At 47.3% G+C, this 17,121-nt stretch overlaps 1 protein-coding gene across 1 annotated transcript; it reads left to right on the forward strand.

Moving 5' to 3' along the window:
• Positions 1-4,477: 4,477 nt before the first annotated feature.
• On the forward strand, positions 4,478-16,288 carry AMDHD2 (amidohydrolase domain containing 2). Its single transcript, XM_020813118.3, has 12 exons — positions 4,478-4,607; positions 6,537-6,643; positions 6,925-7,061; positions 7,853-7,992; positions 8,748-8,802; positions 9,562-9,774; positions 10,635-10,723; positions 12,120-12,264; positions 12,383-12,490; positions 13,148-13,216; positions 14,360-14,461; positions 15,640-16,288. Exons 2-12 carry the CDS (start codon positions 6,558-6,560, stop codon positions 15,726-15,728), a joined length of 1,233 nt encoding a protein of 410 aa, XP_020668777.3. The 5' UTR covers positions 4,478-4,607; positions 6,537-6,557; the 3' UTR covers positions 15,729-16,288.
• Positions 16,289-17,121: the final 833 nt, after the last annotated feature.

The following is a 17,121-nucleotide window of genomic DNA, read 5'->3' on the forward strand; positions in this document are numbered from 1 at the left end:
GAAGGAAGCGGCGATGGCAGCAGCAACAACAGATATTGTCTAGGTGCTTTACAACAGCCTTGATGTAAAATTCTGTTTGTGTCAATTATGTTCCCAATGATAGCCGTCATTGTTCAGATCTTTCATCTCCTCCAAGAGAGATGGGAATTAAAAGCAAGACCATCGTCACTGGGAACAAGGAAAGCCATTACAGTACCTCTCATACATCCTTGAGGACATTCCTCTGTTTTCTGCCTCACTAGAATGTCGTCATATAATCAAAAAGGGACTGAGAGAGAATGCCATATTCAAAGCCTCTGAGTATGGTTGTCACATTCAAAGGCAATCTCCAGTTCAGCAACATTGGGTACGTCATTAAGTACATCCTCACCAGAGCCTTCTGGACTGCCACTCCATAACCAATGCTTGTCCATCACTCCTCTCCTTTGCCTCAGTGACATGGGATGGGGTCCGTGGGTAAGGAGATACAGGTCTGGTTTACAAGTGAAGCCCACTAGACTGTTGTGTTCAGGTAAAATTCCAGCCCTACAGGAAAGCTTCTAGCCCTTCCTGTCTGAGGACCCAACCTCCAGCTTCAGTAGTTGAATCTAGTCCAGTACTTCACTGCCTGGAGAGATAGTCCAATGCAGTACATGGAGCAGCCCATTTCCTGATGAGTGAGGAAAACCCTTTCTCATTAATTGGCATTTAAAGTTACAATAGATTATCACTCTGAGACACATGTAGGAGAAAGAGAGAAATATTTCTTTGCTTACAGTTGTTTGAAATTACAGACATGTGTACTGCTTTCTTTACTGCACACAAACTAGGAGCCAGCTAAGCAGATAACAGTTTAAAAAAAAAAACTGCCACCAACTGACAAAAGAGGGGGATGAAACACCAGAGTGGCAGGGCTCTCTGAATTTCAAAAGTTGGAAGAAATGATTGGTTAGTGGTGGACAGACAGACAATTGCCCCTGCCCAGAAAAGCCTCTTGGTAAAGTACAAACAGCGTGCAAAGTTGTAAAGAAAACTTCCATACCCTTTCTCAAATTCTCATGCAGTCATCGCCTGCAGTCACATCTTGTTGCACAAGTTCTGGAAGCGGTCTCTCAGACAAGGCTTGGTAATGTACTCGCGAAGGCTTTCACAGCCAGGATCTAATGGCTGTTGTGGGTTTTTCGGGCTCTTTGGCCGTGTTCCGAAGATGGTTCTTCCTAACGTTTTGCCAGTCTCTGTGGCTGGCATCTTCAGAGGACGTTAGGAAGAACAACCTTCAGAACATGGCCAAAGAGCCCGAAAAACCCACAACAACCACAAGGCTTGGTAAGGATGTCTGCTGCCATCTCTGGTATGACAGTAGATCATGTTGGTGCCTATCTCGGTCAAGTCACTCACTAAGTGGCATCTCACACCAACGTGTTTGGTGCATGGTTTAATTTTCTTATTTTGTGATAGTTTGATGCGGCTCTGGTTGTCTCATCACCTGGACTGGCATCTTTTCATTTATCTCACCATAGCAGTTATCTGACCATAGCAGTTCTCTGCATGCTTCAACTGCAGGAACAAAGTCAGACTCCGTGGAAGACAAAGCTAGCCCATGAAACGGGACCATCATTATACACGAACAAGATACCACTAGTGGATTTATGAGCTGTACTATCCTCTGCCCAGGGTGCATAATAGTAGCCTACAAACATTGGGTTTTCTTTAGCTGGCAGTTTTAACTCAAATTCACTCTGAGACGCTTATAGGAGAAAGAAGATGAATCACCCCAGGACAGAAGTGTCCATCACTCAAACTGGACAGCATTGAGGTTGCAAATCAATATTTTCGTCAAGCGACAAGTGTCTCGTAACAGCGGAGGAAGCAGGCACGCTGAAGGGAGTCGTGAAGCACCAATGATACTTTGCCGAAGACCCTGGCAACAATTGCACCCAGAACTGCTTTCTTTCTGTTGTTCAGCCATTATTAACTTACATTAGCTTTCTAACATGTGCCTAACGAGTAAACAGGGAAACACTTCACATGGCTACCCATAATGAACGGAGTGTGCCTTACTAGTCATGCCCCTAGGAATCTCCAGCCACGTCCCTGTCTCTTATGCCAAGGATATTCATATTAACTGCCATCATCCTGTGAAAAATACAGCAAAAATTCAGTCACACCAGGAAGCTGAACAAGCGGCAAGTGTTTGGTGATGCTACAAACTCGCACTGAAGGCTGTTATGCCTTGGGGGTGGGGAATGGGATCAGGATGAAAGTATTCCATTAGCAGTGACCATGGCAGCAATACAAGTAGAAAGGAAACCATCTATTTCTTTTGCAGCATCCTCTAGGTTGAGTGACTCAGTCTTTGGCTTGTTCTTCTCGTCATCACAAAAAAACTACCAGCACGTCCTATTTGCTCCTGCTTAAGAGGGGGCTCAGTTGCCCATTTTGTGTGTGTGTGTGCATGCTAATGGCTCTAAGCTTCCCTTTAAACTCTCCATTATAAGAAGAAACCACACAATAGCAACATCTACTACACAATCAGGCAATATCAAGGGCAGAAAACAGACAAGAGGTTAGCACAGACTAGAGAATGGGAAGGATATTAAGGGAGGAGAGGTGGTATGATACGGACCCTTGATCTGGACTATATTCAAAGAAAATTGACTACAGGTATGGAAGTCTTAACATGAGTAAATCCAGATCAATGGGGGGAAAGGGCCACAATTCCAGCCCGAAACAACAGCTTGTCTGGACGGGCCCTATCATATCAGAAGCTCTTATTAAGATGCCAGGCCGATTGTCTGGAAATCCTTCAGGCGGTGGGTAGCGCTTCAGCTAGTGAGCCAAGCCGATCAACTGTCATTCTCCAAAGCTGCTTCTCAGATCCCCACAGAAGGTGCACTGTTTTGTAATAGTGGTTTCCTACACAGTCCAATTTTTCTCGATAAGCATCTCTTTTATTCCAATTATGATTGGCTTTACAACTTGTGTGATGTTTTATTGATAATGTATTGTTTTTTAAAATAGTTGTAATTAGTTTATACCACAACTTGTAAGGCATTTACAAAGAGTGAGGTATATAGTAAAAATAATTCCTTTGACCACACGAGAGCTTACACAATAATAATTCCCCCCAGGAAAGCCAGTTGTGAGCAGAAATTCCTGTCTGTTATGCCGAGGATACTTAGCGACCATTATCATGTGAGAAATACAGCAAAAATTCAAGCACACAGAAAAGCTGAGCAAACGGGAACTGTGTAAGTCTTTAAGATTTGCTGCAACACAACAAACAATTCTACAAAAGAGAATTACCTTTATTACCTCCCCGCTTTTCTGCAGCTACACCAGCTCAATTAAACAGAACAGCTGGGAGAAGCACACACAGGCGGGCACTCGGGCACCTTTATCTCACATGTCAGCATGTTAAGTGAGTGTCTCTACAGGAACAAAGGAAAACAGAATATTCTGTTTGTTCAACTCTACCACATAAGAGCTGAGATCCCTGCCTCTGAGGCACCAGATTTGCCCTTTTTCCTGCAGAAAATCCAACCGCAAAACTCCCTGCAGTATCCCAAAGGGCAGAAATCTGCCCTTATCATGAAGCCACAGGCCAGGGGTGAAAGTCCAAAAGTCAAATTGCTTTGCTCCTGTTATCTATTCCGTGGTTCAATCTAGCTGCTTTAAGGGACTGAAGGAACAAGCGCTGACAGACCATTATATATATGAATATATAAAATCCCCCCAAAGCAGCTATATATATATAAACTGAACACAGCCAAAATGGTATGGAAGGTGGGACTATGACTGAGGAGAGATCCACATGGAAACTATCCCGGAATAGTTCTCCCAATGGATTGGGCCCCTTCTCCTCTCCAAAGCCAGCTGCCCTAATGGGGTGCTTGGACCAGACCCTATCTTTTAGCCTAGCCCCTTTCACTGGGTTATGATGATTAAAAAGGCAGATTTAAGTGGAGGGAGATTATTCGTTTATTTAGTTTTGTTCGTTTTATTTATTTCTCCCAACCAGGGGCCCAAAAAGCCTTGTAGGCCAACTGAAGCTCCAATTATATCCACTGGCCAGATCACTATTTATTCCCAATCTAGATCATAGTATTTCCTCACAGCCTCCCTCTGGTAGATTCCTTTTTCATGTGTATTTAAATGCTTTCCTATATTTTAAATTGTTTTATAGGAGAACGTCCGTTTAATACTTTGTTTAATTGCTTTTGTATGCCGTTATTAATTCTTGCACCCCTTTTAAAAAAAAAAAAATGATTTGTGAGCCGCCTTGGGAGTCCCACTGAAGCGCCAAAGGCGTCCTAAATAAAGCCCAAGGCTCCTCTTCCTGACGCCCCGCCCCTTCCCGGCATCCCGGCCTCGCCCCCTCCCCCCGCGACCTCCTCAAGATGGAGGCGGGCCCCGCAATAGCAGCAGCGGCCCGGGGCTCGCCTTCGCTGCCCTCCCCATGATGGCGGCCCCGCGGTGGCCGCTCACGTGCCTCCTCCCCCCCCTTCCTGAGCAATCAGCTGAGGCGCCCAGGAGGGGGCACGTGACCGAGACCGGGGCTGGTGGAGAGCGACAGGCAGAAGAAGAAGCTGGGCGCCGGAGGAGCCGCCACCGGGGGAAGCTGCCGGGTAAGGCTGCCCGGGGATCTGTTGGCTGGCTGGCTGGGTGGGATGTCTGCCTGCCCGCCTGTCTCTTTCCCTGGAGCAGGAGCCCTCGCCCGCGGGAGAGGGTGCGTGCAGATCCTGATAGTCATTTCAGGCAGACGCCGGCGGGGCTGTCGCTGCCTTGACCAGAGTGGCGGGAGTTAGCAGGATACGACCCCCGCTCCTCGGTTCCCATTAGAAACGCTGGCCTGGATCCCGTCCCGATCCTTTCTCCTTTCACCTGGCGGGGGCCAGTTGGATCTTTAGGGTCAATAGGGGGCGAACTCCGGAGATCAGCCGTCCCTGAACAGAAAATGTTGTTCCCACGTTAGCTTGTGGTCAATACAAAGTAAGATGCAAAGGGAAGAGTAGGCGATACTTTTATGTTGCTGTTTAGGTCACTGGTTCTTAACCTTGGGTTACTCAGGAGTTTTGGACTGCAACTCCCAGAAGCCTTCACCACCAGCTGTCCTGACTGGGGTTTCTGGGAGTTGCAGTTCAAAAGCATCTGAGTAACAAAGGTTAAGAACCACTGGTTTAGGTGACCCCCATGGACCAGAGCACGCCAGGCCCTCCTGTCTTCCACTGCTTCCCAGAGTTGGGTCAAATTCATGCTGGTCACTTTGATGACCCCGTCCAGCCATCTCGTCCTCTGTCGTCCCCTTCTCCTCTTGCCTTCACACTTTCCCAACATCAGGGTCTTTTCCAGGGAGTCTTCTCTTCTCATGAGATGGCCAAAGTATTGGAGCCTCAGCTTCAGGATCTGTCCTTCCAGTGAGCACTCGGGGTTGATTTCCTTCAGAACGGATAGGTTTGTTCTCCTTGCAGTCCAAGAGTCTCCTCCAGCACCACAATTCAAAAGCATCAATTCTTCAGCGGTCAGCCTTCTTTGTGGTTCAGCTCTCACTTCCATACATCACTACAGGAAAAACCATAGCGTTGACTATGCAAACCTTGATACTATGATACTTTTATAGACCACTTTAAAAATCACCCCCTGGATCACCCTTGATCCACAAAAGTTCACATGTTGTCTGATGATGATTTTTTTTTAAGCAAAAAGAGTGAAAATGAAGATACTGGTTTAGTCTGGGTATTTATTAGGCAGGTTTTCAAAATAAGATTTCCACAATATTGCTGGAAGGATTAAAGAACAAATACAACAGTGAATCACAGTTTAAAATTAAAAAAAATATTTAAACAAACTGGGACGAAAAGAGTGCTAGAACCAATAAAATCTTCCCTGAAAGTCTGGGGTGTTTTGTTGGTGGGTATAGGGAGTCCTTGCATTTCCCAAAGTCTGGTCCTTCCTAGAGGAGCGTTTCACAATTTTGGAGCCACTGTCAGACAGACTTATGCCTAATATCTGCCAATTTCATCTTTTCCACCTTGCCAGTAAATAGAGCCTGTGAAGCCAATATTTTAAATGTGACTAGGTCCATTTGGTCATGTCTGTCTTTTCAGAGAAGAACTGCCAAAACGCTCAGTGGGTTTAGATCTCTGGCTGTGGAGCCAGAGGTTGGGAATTCGATTTCCAGCTGAGCCTCTTTGAGAAAGGCTGGACTCAATGAACCATAAGGTCCCTACCAGCTCTGCAGTTCTAAGATGATAACAACAACAATAGTAATAATAATACAGTCCCAAACTGTAAAGGTTAGAATCACCTCTTTAGTTGATTGTTGTTGTTTTTTAAATTCTTATACTTTTCTTAGTTTCAATAGCCCAATCAGCATGTGAGGGTAACTTTTCTGGCTTTTTGGAAGCAAAAATTCTAGACTATCTCTTACTAATCTCCTGTAGATTGTTCCGTGCATCCTCATGTCTTCTTCCTGGTCTGAGTGGTGGTGCTTGTCTCCCATTTCTTCTCTGCATCTATTTCTTCCTTCCCTGTTCCCTTGACCTCGTCCCGTCCAGGTGCATCCCCTTCCTGTGTGGATGATGCTCTCTGAGAAATCCACCGCGGACCTTCCAGTCTTCCAGTTTACCAATTGCTGGATTTTGAGGAATCATGAACTGCAAAGGTGAGGACCCCTGCTTTTTCTTTCAGATTTTTTTTCCCCCTTGGGGGGGGTTTAGTCTTTTATCTGCTGAAAAAGTACAGAACAGTCATCTCAAAGAATGTTGGTCCTTTGTACCTGCTGCTTGAAAAATCAGGATGGGGTGCTCCATCCACAACAGTGGTTGTTGTTTTTGAGACCACTCCCAGGACGGTCGTTGGCCCCTTTTTGTCCAGGGTCGGAGACCTGAACCTTTCCCCACGGAGGTGCCTGAGAACTGGCTTACTGCTTGCTTCTGTTTCCAGGGAGGACCTGTGGGTGAGAGACGGGAGGATCTTAAATCCAGAGAAACTTTTCTTTGATGAGAAGAAGCCTGCGGATGTCCGACTGGACTGCAAGGGCAGCATCATTGCACCTGGCTTCATTGATGTGCAAATCAATGGTAAGGGGTGAACGCTGGGGATAACCTGTCTGGAAGCCGAGGATAAGAAGGAACACGGCCAACCGGACATTCCTAGGTTTCAGTTCCAAACGGCCTTTATCCTTGACTAGGCTGGGTGATGGTCATTCAACAGTGTTTCACACCTTGATCTGATAGGAGTAGAAAACTGTGCAATGTGCAGGCACAGACCGTGCCAGAATCGGTGTCTTCATACTGCTGGAAAGCTCAGTGGTTTAGGCATCTGGCTGTGGACCCAGAGGCTGGGAGTTTGATTCCCCCACGGTGCTTCTTTGACATGGGCTGGACTCCGTGATCCATAGGGTCCTTTCTAGCTCTGCAATTCAAAGGTTATTATTGGTGTTTTTTTTTTTCAAAACATCATCATGAATATGTGGCCACAGAAAACAGGTATAGTTTAGTAAGTCGAAAGAAGGGCAAATTCTGCATAATTATGAGCTGCAATTGGGTGTTTTTCTTAATGACTGAAAATTCCGAAGCGGGCTCCACGATGGTAGGACTCTTAAGCCCTGTTTCAGTTGGCATCAGATGTTCATTCCGTATTGCTTACTGTGTACAAGGACAGACCCTTGATCACAAGCAGAGGGACAAGGAAAGGATAGGCTTACTTTCAAAAACGGAAGCAGATAGCTTTTAGGGTTAGAAAGTGGGGAAATATCCCTCTATCCATATTATGAAGTAGGCAGATATCCAGGTACATAATATTTATATTTTGTTGCCAGAGTTTCTAGGGGATCCACTTTCCATTTCTGTATCCCTTTTTTTTGGCTTAGGAGGTTTTGGAGTGGATTTTTCCGTGGCAACAGATGACGTGGGGGCAGGAATCTCACTGGTGGGTCAGAAGATACTGTCCCATGGAGTAACCTCCTTCTGCCCAACGCTGGTGACTTCTCCACAATCTGTATACCACAAGGTAAATTGGGGGCGGGGGGGATACTGAAGGGCTGCCCGGATGGGCAGAAAAACAGTACAGTGGTGCCTCGCATAACGAGCGCACCGTTTAACGATGAATCCGCATAGCGATCTATTTTTTGAGATTGCTAATGTGATTGCATTGCGATGTTTTAATGGGCAAAACATCGCATTGTGATGTTTCTAAAACAGCTGATTGGCAGTTCCAAAATGGCCGCCGGGTGCCCAAAATGGCCACCGCAACCATTTTCGCGCAATTTCCTTGCTTACCAAGGCAGCGAAAATGGCGGCGCTATGGAGGATCTTCGCATAACGGTGAGTTTTTGCGCCATAGGAACGCATTAAACGAAGTTTAATGCATTTCTTTAGGGTTTTCCCACCCGCATTGCGATGTTTCCGGATAGCGACGATTAATCCGGAACGGATTAACGTCGCTATGCAGGGCACCACTGTACTTCTGTTGGTTTGCATTTAGTCCCAGCAATACTGCTGCGATGTTTATCTTTGTAAAAATAGCTGTAAACGATTACTATGGTCACGGTATGCCTGTAAGCATACCGGTGTTCTACCTGGGAATGATAGGTGTTCACATTTCCATCGTGGTGAGACCCAGATTTTTTAACTCTATCATTAATGGGATAGAAAATTTGAAAGATGAAGGACCTCAAGGGTACTGGAGTCAAGGCACACACGGCGGGATGGGCAAGACCTTTGGATCAACAGGTAAATGGCCTCTCTGCTCCACCTTCCTACCAGGTGCTACCTCAGATCCAGGTGAAAAATGGAGGACCTCATGGAGCTGGTATCCTGGGTGAGTAAGAAACAACTGTTTGTCTTGCGGCAGCTGCCCTGTGTGCCTTATCCACTGTCTGTGACCAGTGGTACTGCTTACCTTGGAAAATGGGGTGAGAAACCTTTGGTTCTTCAGAGGTTCTTGAGCACAACTCCAATCATCATTCACCACCCGCCATGTTGGCTGGGGCTGGTGAGAGCTGAAGTCCAAAGTCTTTGGAGACCCACCACTTTTCCACCCCTGCACAAGGGAGAGAGGAGTTTCCTGGTTTTTTACAAGCTCAAGGGATGTGGTGGAAGAGGCTGTGTTCGGACCGTCCCCAGAGTAGTACGAGTTTTTACTTTGGGCTTGGCCTGCGCACGCTTGTGGAAAAGGATGGGCCACCCTTGTGTGAACATGGGGGGGAAATTCATGTGGTACCAAACCCTCACAGGATTGTGCCCCTTTCGAATGCAGATGTCGTGGTGGTGGTAGAAGCTTGGTATCTATAACTCAAAAAATTCACTATTTTCAAGTAAAGGATTTCAGGAATAGAAAAGCGTGAAGCACCACAGAACTCGTTCAGTTTACCTTAGCCCAAGCAAAGGGGGCAACATACGACAGCTACAACCTCTTTCTAAAACTGGGCTGTGGAACCTTTGCTCCTTGAGGTGTTTCCAACTTTAGCTTTCCAGCCAGCATGTTGACGAAAGGGATAATGAGAGTTCAGAATACGGGGGGGAGGGAATGTTTCTGTGACCCTATTATCAAACTTCTCTTTCTCTTGACTTGGAGTAGGAGTTCATTTGGAAGGGCCGTTCATAAGCAAGGAGAAGAGGGGGGCTCACCCCGAACACTGTCTTCGCACTTTTGAGAAGGGAGCCTTCCAGGAATTGCTAGCGACGTATGGCTGCCTGGACAGCGTCTGTATCGTCACCTTGGCACCTGAGATGAAGAGGAGCAGTGAGGTGATCCAGGAACTTACCAAGCGGGGCATCTGTGTGTCACTAGGTAAGCGTTGGGGTCTGGGAATGATCATTTTCTAACAATATTTCCATGGTCCTCCCTGAGTCCTAGTCCATCACACAGACAGCATTTTTCAAACACTTGAAAGGCTGTCATACAGAGGAAGGGCAGGATCTGTTCTTGATCATCCCAGAGTGAAGGATATGTACCAGTGGGTTCAAGCTACAGGAAGCCAGATTTAGACTATCAGGAAAAACCTCTTAACTGTTAAAGCAGCATGAAAATGGAGCTAATTACCTCAGGAGGTGGTGAGCTGTCCAATGCTGGAAGCATTGAAGAGAAAATTGTACAGCCATTTGTCAGATCTACTTTGATTTCGATTCCTGCTTCCAGTAGGGTGTTGGGCTCAATGGCCTTATGGACCCCTTCCAATTCCATTATTCTGTGATTCTTTGACTCTGTCCATTACACTTCACTGGCGCTCTCTGGTCCAAAATATGTGACGTGAAAAAAGGAAGAGTGTGTAGAGGGAAGCCAGTTTCTTCCTGAGAGTCATGTCTCTTACGAGTTTCCAGAGGATGACCAAGACTATATTGTTTTGAGCGAAACTATATTGTTTTGGTGTGCGAAAGTAATTATAAAGCTGACTTCATTGAATTGTTCATCTTTGCTTCACGAATGGTTGGCTTTTAAAATCAGTTTTCAAACTGTTTCTATCTGTTTTTAAAGCTTGTTTTGTTGTGATCACGTGTCCCTTTGGGACCAAGTAAGAAATATTTTTAATAGATAAATGAATCGATAGGAAAAAAAATAACAAAGGAAGCGAGGCAGCAGTTCTTCAGAATCAAATGCAGTTCTCATCATAATGGACGATTGTCTCACATCCTAGTTGTCTGTGTTTCTAGGTCACTCTGTGGCCAATCTGTCTCAAGCTGAGGAAGCTGTTCGGCACGGGGCCACCTTCATCACCCACCTCTTCAATGCCATGTTGCCTGTAAGTCAACATCTAGACAAAGACGTGCCTCCCATTTCTAGCACCTGTCCTACAAGTTTATGGACAGCGACATGTGAATTCCTAGGGAACACTTGCATAGGTTACTGGGCGGCACTAGCCGTCAAGAGATACAGCGTCAGGGCTGTGCGTGGACCAACTTGTCCATACATGCCTGTCTGAACCAGAGTGGAACGAAGGAGGTGTATGAAAATTTGTTTAATTTCAGGGGCAATCAAAAGAGATGCACAGTTAATTATTAAGCACAGATTACTTTATACAAGTAAAGTAATTCAGCCACCATGTTTTGGATTAAAAGGGGAGTCACATATTTTTGTTGCTTGGTTGGTCTGTTTAAAACATGGTTTGGCCACTCTTCAATAGAGATGTTCAGAGTAATACCTAACAAAACAATGTATTCGCGAAGGCTTTCACAGCCAGGACAGCACTCTGAAGATGCCGGCCACAGAGACTGGTGAAACGTTAGGAAGAAGAACCTTCAGAACACGGCCAAAGAGCCTGAAAAACCCACAACAACCATAACAAACCAATCTTGGAAACAGTATGAAATCACAAGAACAATCTTATTAGAATGCCTGGGGGCCAAATAGAAGCATTTTTGCCTGATGTTAAAGTTGAGACTAGACAAATCTCCCGGCTGAGGGACAGCACTGAAAAGGCTCTGTCTCAATTACTGGCCAGTTGTTCTTAGACCAAGAAGGCAGCGTTTGGGCAGGTTTATCTTGTTCTATGGGTGAGATCATATCCCAGCAGATTCCAAGACGCCTCCGGCTGGGACCCTTCACCAGGCCAACGATGGGGAGCCTCAGCCTTCAAAACTAGCCTTCTGGGGTCCCAGTCTGGCCCTCTAGATTGGGACCCCCAAGGATGGGGGGTCCCAATCTAGAGGGCCTCTAGGATTTCTCAGATCATCATGCTTCCTTTGCCATTTGGTGATTTCCCAACTTTTGTCTCTCTCTCTCTCCCCCCCCCCCCACTTTAAAAAGGTTAAATGACTCTCCTAATACTTGGTTTGTCTCTCCGAGATCTTTAAGCGCAATTGTGTTGACGTTTTTGATCCCGTTGTTTGGCCTTTGGTTCCAGCCATCCTAGGAGTGCGGCCTCTTAAGTCCGTCACTGAAAGTGAGCCTGGCCCTCAGGCTGAAAGAGGTTTTCCACCCTTGGGTCCCCATCCTTGTCTTATAGACCCTGCCTTTAATGGCTCCTTTGGCATTAAACCAGCCTCTTCCAATCAGAAATCTTAGACAGAAACTCCCATGATTCCCAGTCCTTGGGGGGCCATTAGGCTGCTGGACCTGATGATGGGTGTGGCAGCTCAGCATCTCTGCCGGGTGCCACGGGTACTGGTGTATTCGTCGCCAATGTTTTGTCCGTGCAGTTCCACCATCGAGATCCTGGAATCGTGGGGCTCCTCACAAGTGACCAGATTCCCCCAGGTCGGCAAGTCTTCTATGGCATGATCTCTGATGGGATCCACACAAACCCGGCCGCTCTGCGGATTGCACACCGGGCTCACCCTAAAGGTTTGTTGCCGCCAGGCAGGAGACTCTGAAGTTCTTTAGCTCTCAGTGCGAAAGCAGCCCCCACCTGTGTTTCTCACTCATTCATATGGACCAGATGGGGCCAAATCTGTTTCTTTAGGGCTGATCCTGGTGACAGATGCCATCACAGCAATGGGGCTTGCTCCAGGCAGGCATACGTTGGGCCAACAAGTGATTGAGATGGATGGGCTCAATAGCTACATTGCAGGTGAGTGTCCACTGTCTGCGGCTGGAAACGGAGCCCTGGATGCTCTTCCCCTGCAGAGCGGGCTTTTGTGGAGCTGATGGGAGTTGTAGCATGGAATTATGGGCGGTACCAATTGCAGGGGAGGCTGCAACCTCAGTATGTTACAGTGGGACACCCCCCCCATCCCCGGGATCAGTATCCACTGATCCACTGCTGCCAGAAATACTAAACAAAAACCAGAAATGCAGTGGTGCCCTGCATAGTGACGATAATCCGTTCCGGATAAATCGTCGCTATCTGGAAACATCGCTATACGGGGCAAAAAACCCCATAGGAACGCATTAAACAGTGTTTAATGCGTTCCTATGGGGACAAAACTCACCATTATGCGAAGATTCCCTATACGGCCGCCATTTTCGCCGCCTCGGTAAGTGAGGAATCGGCGCAAAAATGCTGCGGGCGGCCATTTTCTTCATCCGGTACGTAAACATTTTTACTGACAGATCAATAGGACACAGGTAGATTTATTTCTGTTTCAACAATGCAGTACAGTCCTTAGGCATGTTGACTTGCAGGTCACACTTGGATTGTATATTTTCCTTTTAAACAATTTTGCAATTAATTCTGACCTTCTCCAACCCCCCTCCCCGATTCCTGCTGCCCCCCCCCCCGATCCAGGGACCAAAACTCTGAGTGGCAGTGTTGCAACCATGGACACCTGCGTCCGGCATTTCAGGGAAGCGACAGGTAAGATCTCTCCCTTGCAAAAGGACCAGATGAGAGGGATGCTTCTCCTTCACCCAGGCTACCAAAAGCTCTCTGGCTTTTCATTCATTCCTCCCGTAGGGGTGGCCCTTGTCATAGCAGGTTCAACATCCTTCCTTCTCAGTGATATCTTTGACTCTGAATTGCAGAAAACAAGAGAAAATTATGTGTGAAATAATGTGTGCGTTGTGAAGTGGTTGTGAGATGAGATAAATGGGTCTAAATGTCACGAGGTGTTTGTGTTTGTTTTTAAGAGTGTCAAAACAGGGCCCCCTAATTTTACCATGGACAGTTTGACAGCTTTTCACATTCCATGATTTGGCTCTAATGTGGGCGATTTAAAAGCCTTTTTCTTTAGAGTTGGGCAGGAACTGCCTGTTTGGCGGTTTTTGCCAGTTCATTTTTCAGCCAAAGAGGTGTTTGGCGCTTCCGTGCCCTGCCTCCTCCAGCAGGTGCCCACAGCACCCCTGCCCTCCCTGCTCTGCCTCCTCCAGCAGGCACCCACAGTGCCACTGGCTTCCCTGCCCTGCTTGTTCCAGGCGCTGCCTCTGAAGAGGTAGGGCTGGGAAGCTCTGAATACCTGTCCAGCTGAAAAATGAACCAGCGGTTCATGCCCATCTCTATTTTTGTCTAACCAAGTACAGTGGTGCCTCGCTGAGCGAGGTTAATCCGTTCCGGATTAACCCTCGCTCAGTGAATCCATTGTTAAGTGAAATAAAAAAGCCCATAGGAACATATTAAAACTGATTTAATACGTTCCTATGGGCTTAAAACTCACCGTTCTGCGAGTTTCCTCCATTGCAGCGGCCATTTTGGATGCCTCGTTAGCGAGGCAAAACAGCGGTCGCCATTTTGTTTTAGCGGCGGCCATTTTGGAACCGCCAATCAGCTGTTCGTTGTGCTTTGATCGCGTCCGCGCGATCATCGCATAGCGAAAAAAACCCATAGGGGCCATCGCTGAGCGAATGCTCCAGCGATGGCCCGGGACCCCTCGTTGTGCAGTTTCATCGCATAGCGAAGCGCTTGCTATGTGAGGCACCACTGTAATACTTTTCTTCTGCAGATAGTAATATAACACCTCCTGCCCCCCTCTTTCTTTCTTTCTTTTTTTGTGTGTGTGCGCAGGGTGCTCTGTGGAAACAGCATTGGAGGCTGCTTCCCTCCATCCTGCTCAGCTCTTGAAAATTGAGGACAGGAAGGGTACCTTGGACTATGACACTGACGCAGGTATTTGCCATGGGGGCGGGACCGAGGTAGCCTCCGTAATGAGCCGCTTCAGACTTGCTTGGCTGTAGCAACCGGGGGCCCGTAACCTGTAGGCCATGCCATGGAAAGCTGGTGCGGAGACTAAGATGTGCTCATTCAGCGGTTCATCCTGAATTGGCAGTGACCCTTGTTCCGTGGTGGAGCCCAGGTCTCAGGCTCCATCTCCAGTTTCTCCAGTTATGTGGGGGGAGGGGAGCTGGTGATTGATGAGAAAAAACTCTGCTTGAGGATCTAGAAAGTAGGGGTGAGGGTGATGCACTGGGAGGGACTTGGGAATGCTGGATTCAAATTCCTTGCTAGCCACTGGATGGCCATGGGCTAGTCACATCCTCACTTGGCTGAGCACACCTGATAGGGTTGCTGTGGGGATGAAATGCGGGGAGGGGAGAACCAGCCTGCTGCTTCCTTAGGACACAGCTTCGTGCATCATCCTGCAACACTTAGTAGCCTACCTGTTGCGTTTTTGCTTATCTCCAAGTTATGCTGTTGCTAGCTGTGGGCTATTTGTATCTGTAACCCTGTGGATACGAATATGAATAGCGGCACTACCAGTGCCGTGGAGGTCCCTTCTCTCCCCTAGAAACCAGCCGGTCCACTCACCGTTCGCGGCACGTGCTCGGCTCCATTGTCGTTTTGGTTGCGCCAATTGCCGGAGAAGCCCGGCCACCTCTTCCCTGCCTAGCCAATGCTCATCAACTGAGCAGGGAGCAGCTCCCTGTCCCACCTCTGTGCTCCAGTGGCTTCCGAGATGCTGCCGTCTGTGTTCGTATCCCCAGGGATACCAATATCCCATGTCTAGCTGGAATTAATGTAAAAATGATTTTTCTGAACCCCTACCTATGTCTTGACTTGTAGGGACTTGAGAGACCCATTTGCAGAGGACATGAGATTATTAGTTTTTATCAAAACGAAGTGTGGATTTTAAAAGGTCAAGCAACACCTTTAAGAACCTTTGTTCCCAATGCAAGAGAAGGCACCTCTGACATCCGTTTCTGTGGCCACTTTTTGTGCATCAGCCTTTAACAAGCATTGTCTTTGTAAAAACGTCAGAGAAAGTGGCACGGGGGGGGTGCTTTTGAGCCCTTGGCCCAGTGGATCCCATTTCCTTGGCCAATGACATGGTTTCTTGTCTCCTACAGATTTCTTGTTGCTGGACGACCACCTCCATGTCCAGGCGACCTACATTGCAGGGCAACAGGTCTGGCGACACAACAGCTTCGTGATGTGAAAACAGGAGCCAAGCGAAGGACAATCAGCACTTAAAACGGGAGGCAGAGGGCTGTTTCCAGCTGATGGGCCCTGCTTTCCTTCCTCACAAAGGCCTTTCCCTTCTCTGTCTCTTCTCTTCCTGTCCCCTTGCTCCTGCAACTCTCTCGAAAAAGAACATCTACAAGCAAAGAGAGCCAGCCAGTGGTGACCACAGTGGCTTCCGTTCACAAGTTGCCTTCTCCTCCAGTGGGTTTTGGGTTCCCAAGGAGCTGAGGCAGAAGGGGTCACCTTGCCCCAGATGACGGGGCTGGCCCTCCAACTTGTGAAGGTCTCCCAAGTACTGGCTTTGAGCTTTTTTCCTATTCACTGTTTGAATGGAAAGGGCCGAGGATCCGATCGCATGTGGAACAGCTGGATGAAGACACCTGCTCCCCTCACAGGAAGGCTCCCACCATTTCTGTCCTGCAGTGCCTCTCATACTTGCTCTGTCACATCCCTTCATGCTGGATTTTTTTATTTTATTTTAATTTTTTGGACCTGGCAAATATGCCTTGCCCATGATTAAAGTCAGTTGGGGCATTCAGTCGATGTCATTCCGTTTGTTACACCCGTATCCCACTTTTCCACAAGGAACGCTTGGGGTGACGAACCACCAGAACTTGGATGTTATTTTTTTTTGGGGGGGGGGACTCCTGCTAGTCATGCTGGGTGGAAGATTCAGGGAATTGTCTAAAAAAACGGTAATCCAAATATGAAAGTAAACCAGTTTTAAAACTCAGAATATTTAAAATGGCTTTCCTGGGCAAGGAGTATGGCTCATAGCACAAGTGCATCGCGTCCTGTGATAAGTTCTAGTCTAGTTCATTATCAGTATCATCGTGGTGATGGTAAATTTCCCTGGGATTCTCTGTGTGAACAGCATAACCTACTCTGTTTACCCGAAAATAAGACGGGGTCTTATATTAATTGTTGCTCCAAAAAATGCATTAGGGCTTATTTTCAGGGGATGTCTTATTTTTTCATGTACTGTACAGCCATCTACATTGATTCACGTCATGGGAATGATGCTGGCTGCAGCATCTCTTGCTCGCTCTCTCCTACAAAGGGGTGGAACGGGGGAGGAACAGGCTGAATATGGGGGACCGACTATTCCAAGCCAGGCCTGGGGTGTATGTGTCAATGTTAGGTAGGAATATAGGAAGCGGCCATGTACCAAGCCTCAGCCTACCTAGCCAGGTATCATCATCTGTTCTGACCGGCTGCATTGGCTTGTTTAGGGGGTCAAGGGACTCCTTTGTCGGTCCCAGCTGGAAGTTGGAGATTCTTGGCGGTTTCACATCCAATTGCTCTCTGGGCTTCACTTGCTTAACTTCTGAAATCCGATGAGCCCAATTCTCGCCTGTGCTTTAACC

The sequence above is a fragment of the Pogona vitticeps genome, chromosome 13 (genome assembly GCF_051106095.1).
Source record: "Pogona vitticeps strain Pit_001003342236 chromosome 13, PviZW2.1, whole genome shotgun sequence".
Classification (NCBI taxonomy): Eukaryota; Metazoa; Chordata; class Lepidosauria; order Squamata; family Agamidae; genus Pogona; species Pogona vitticeps.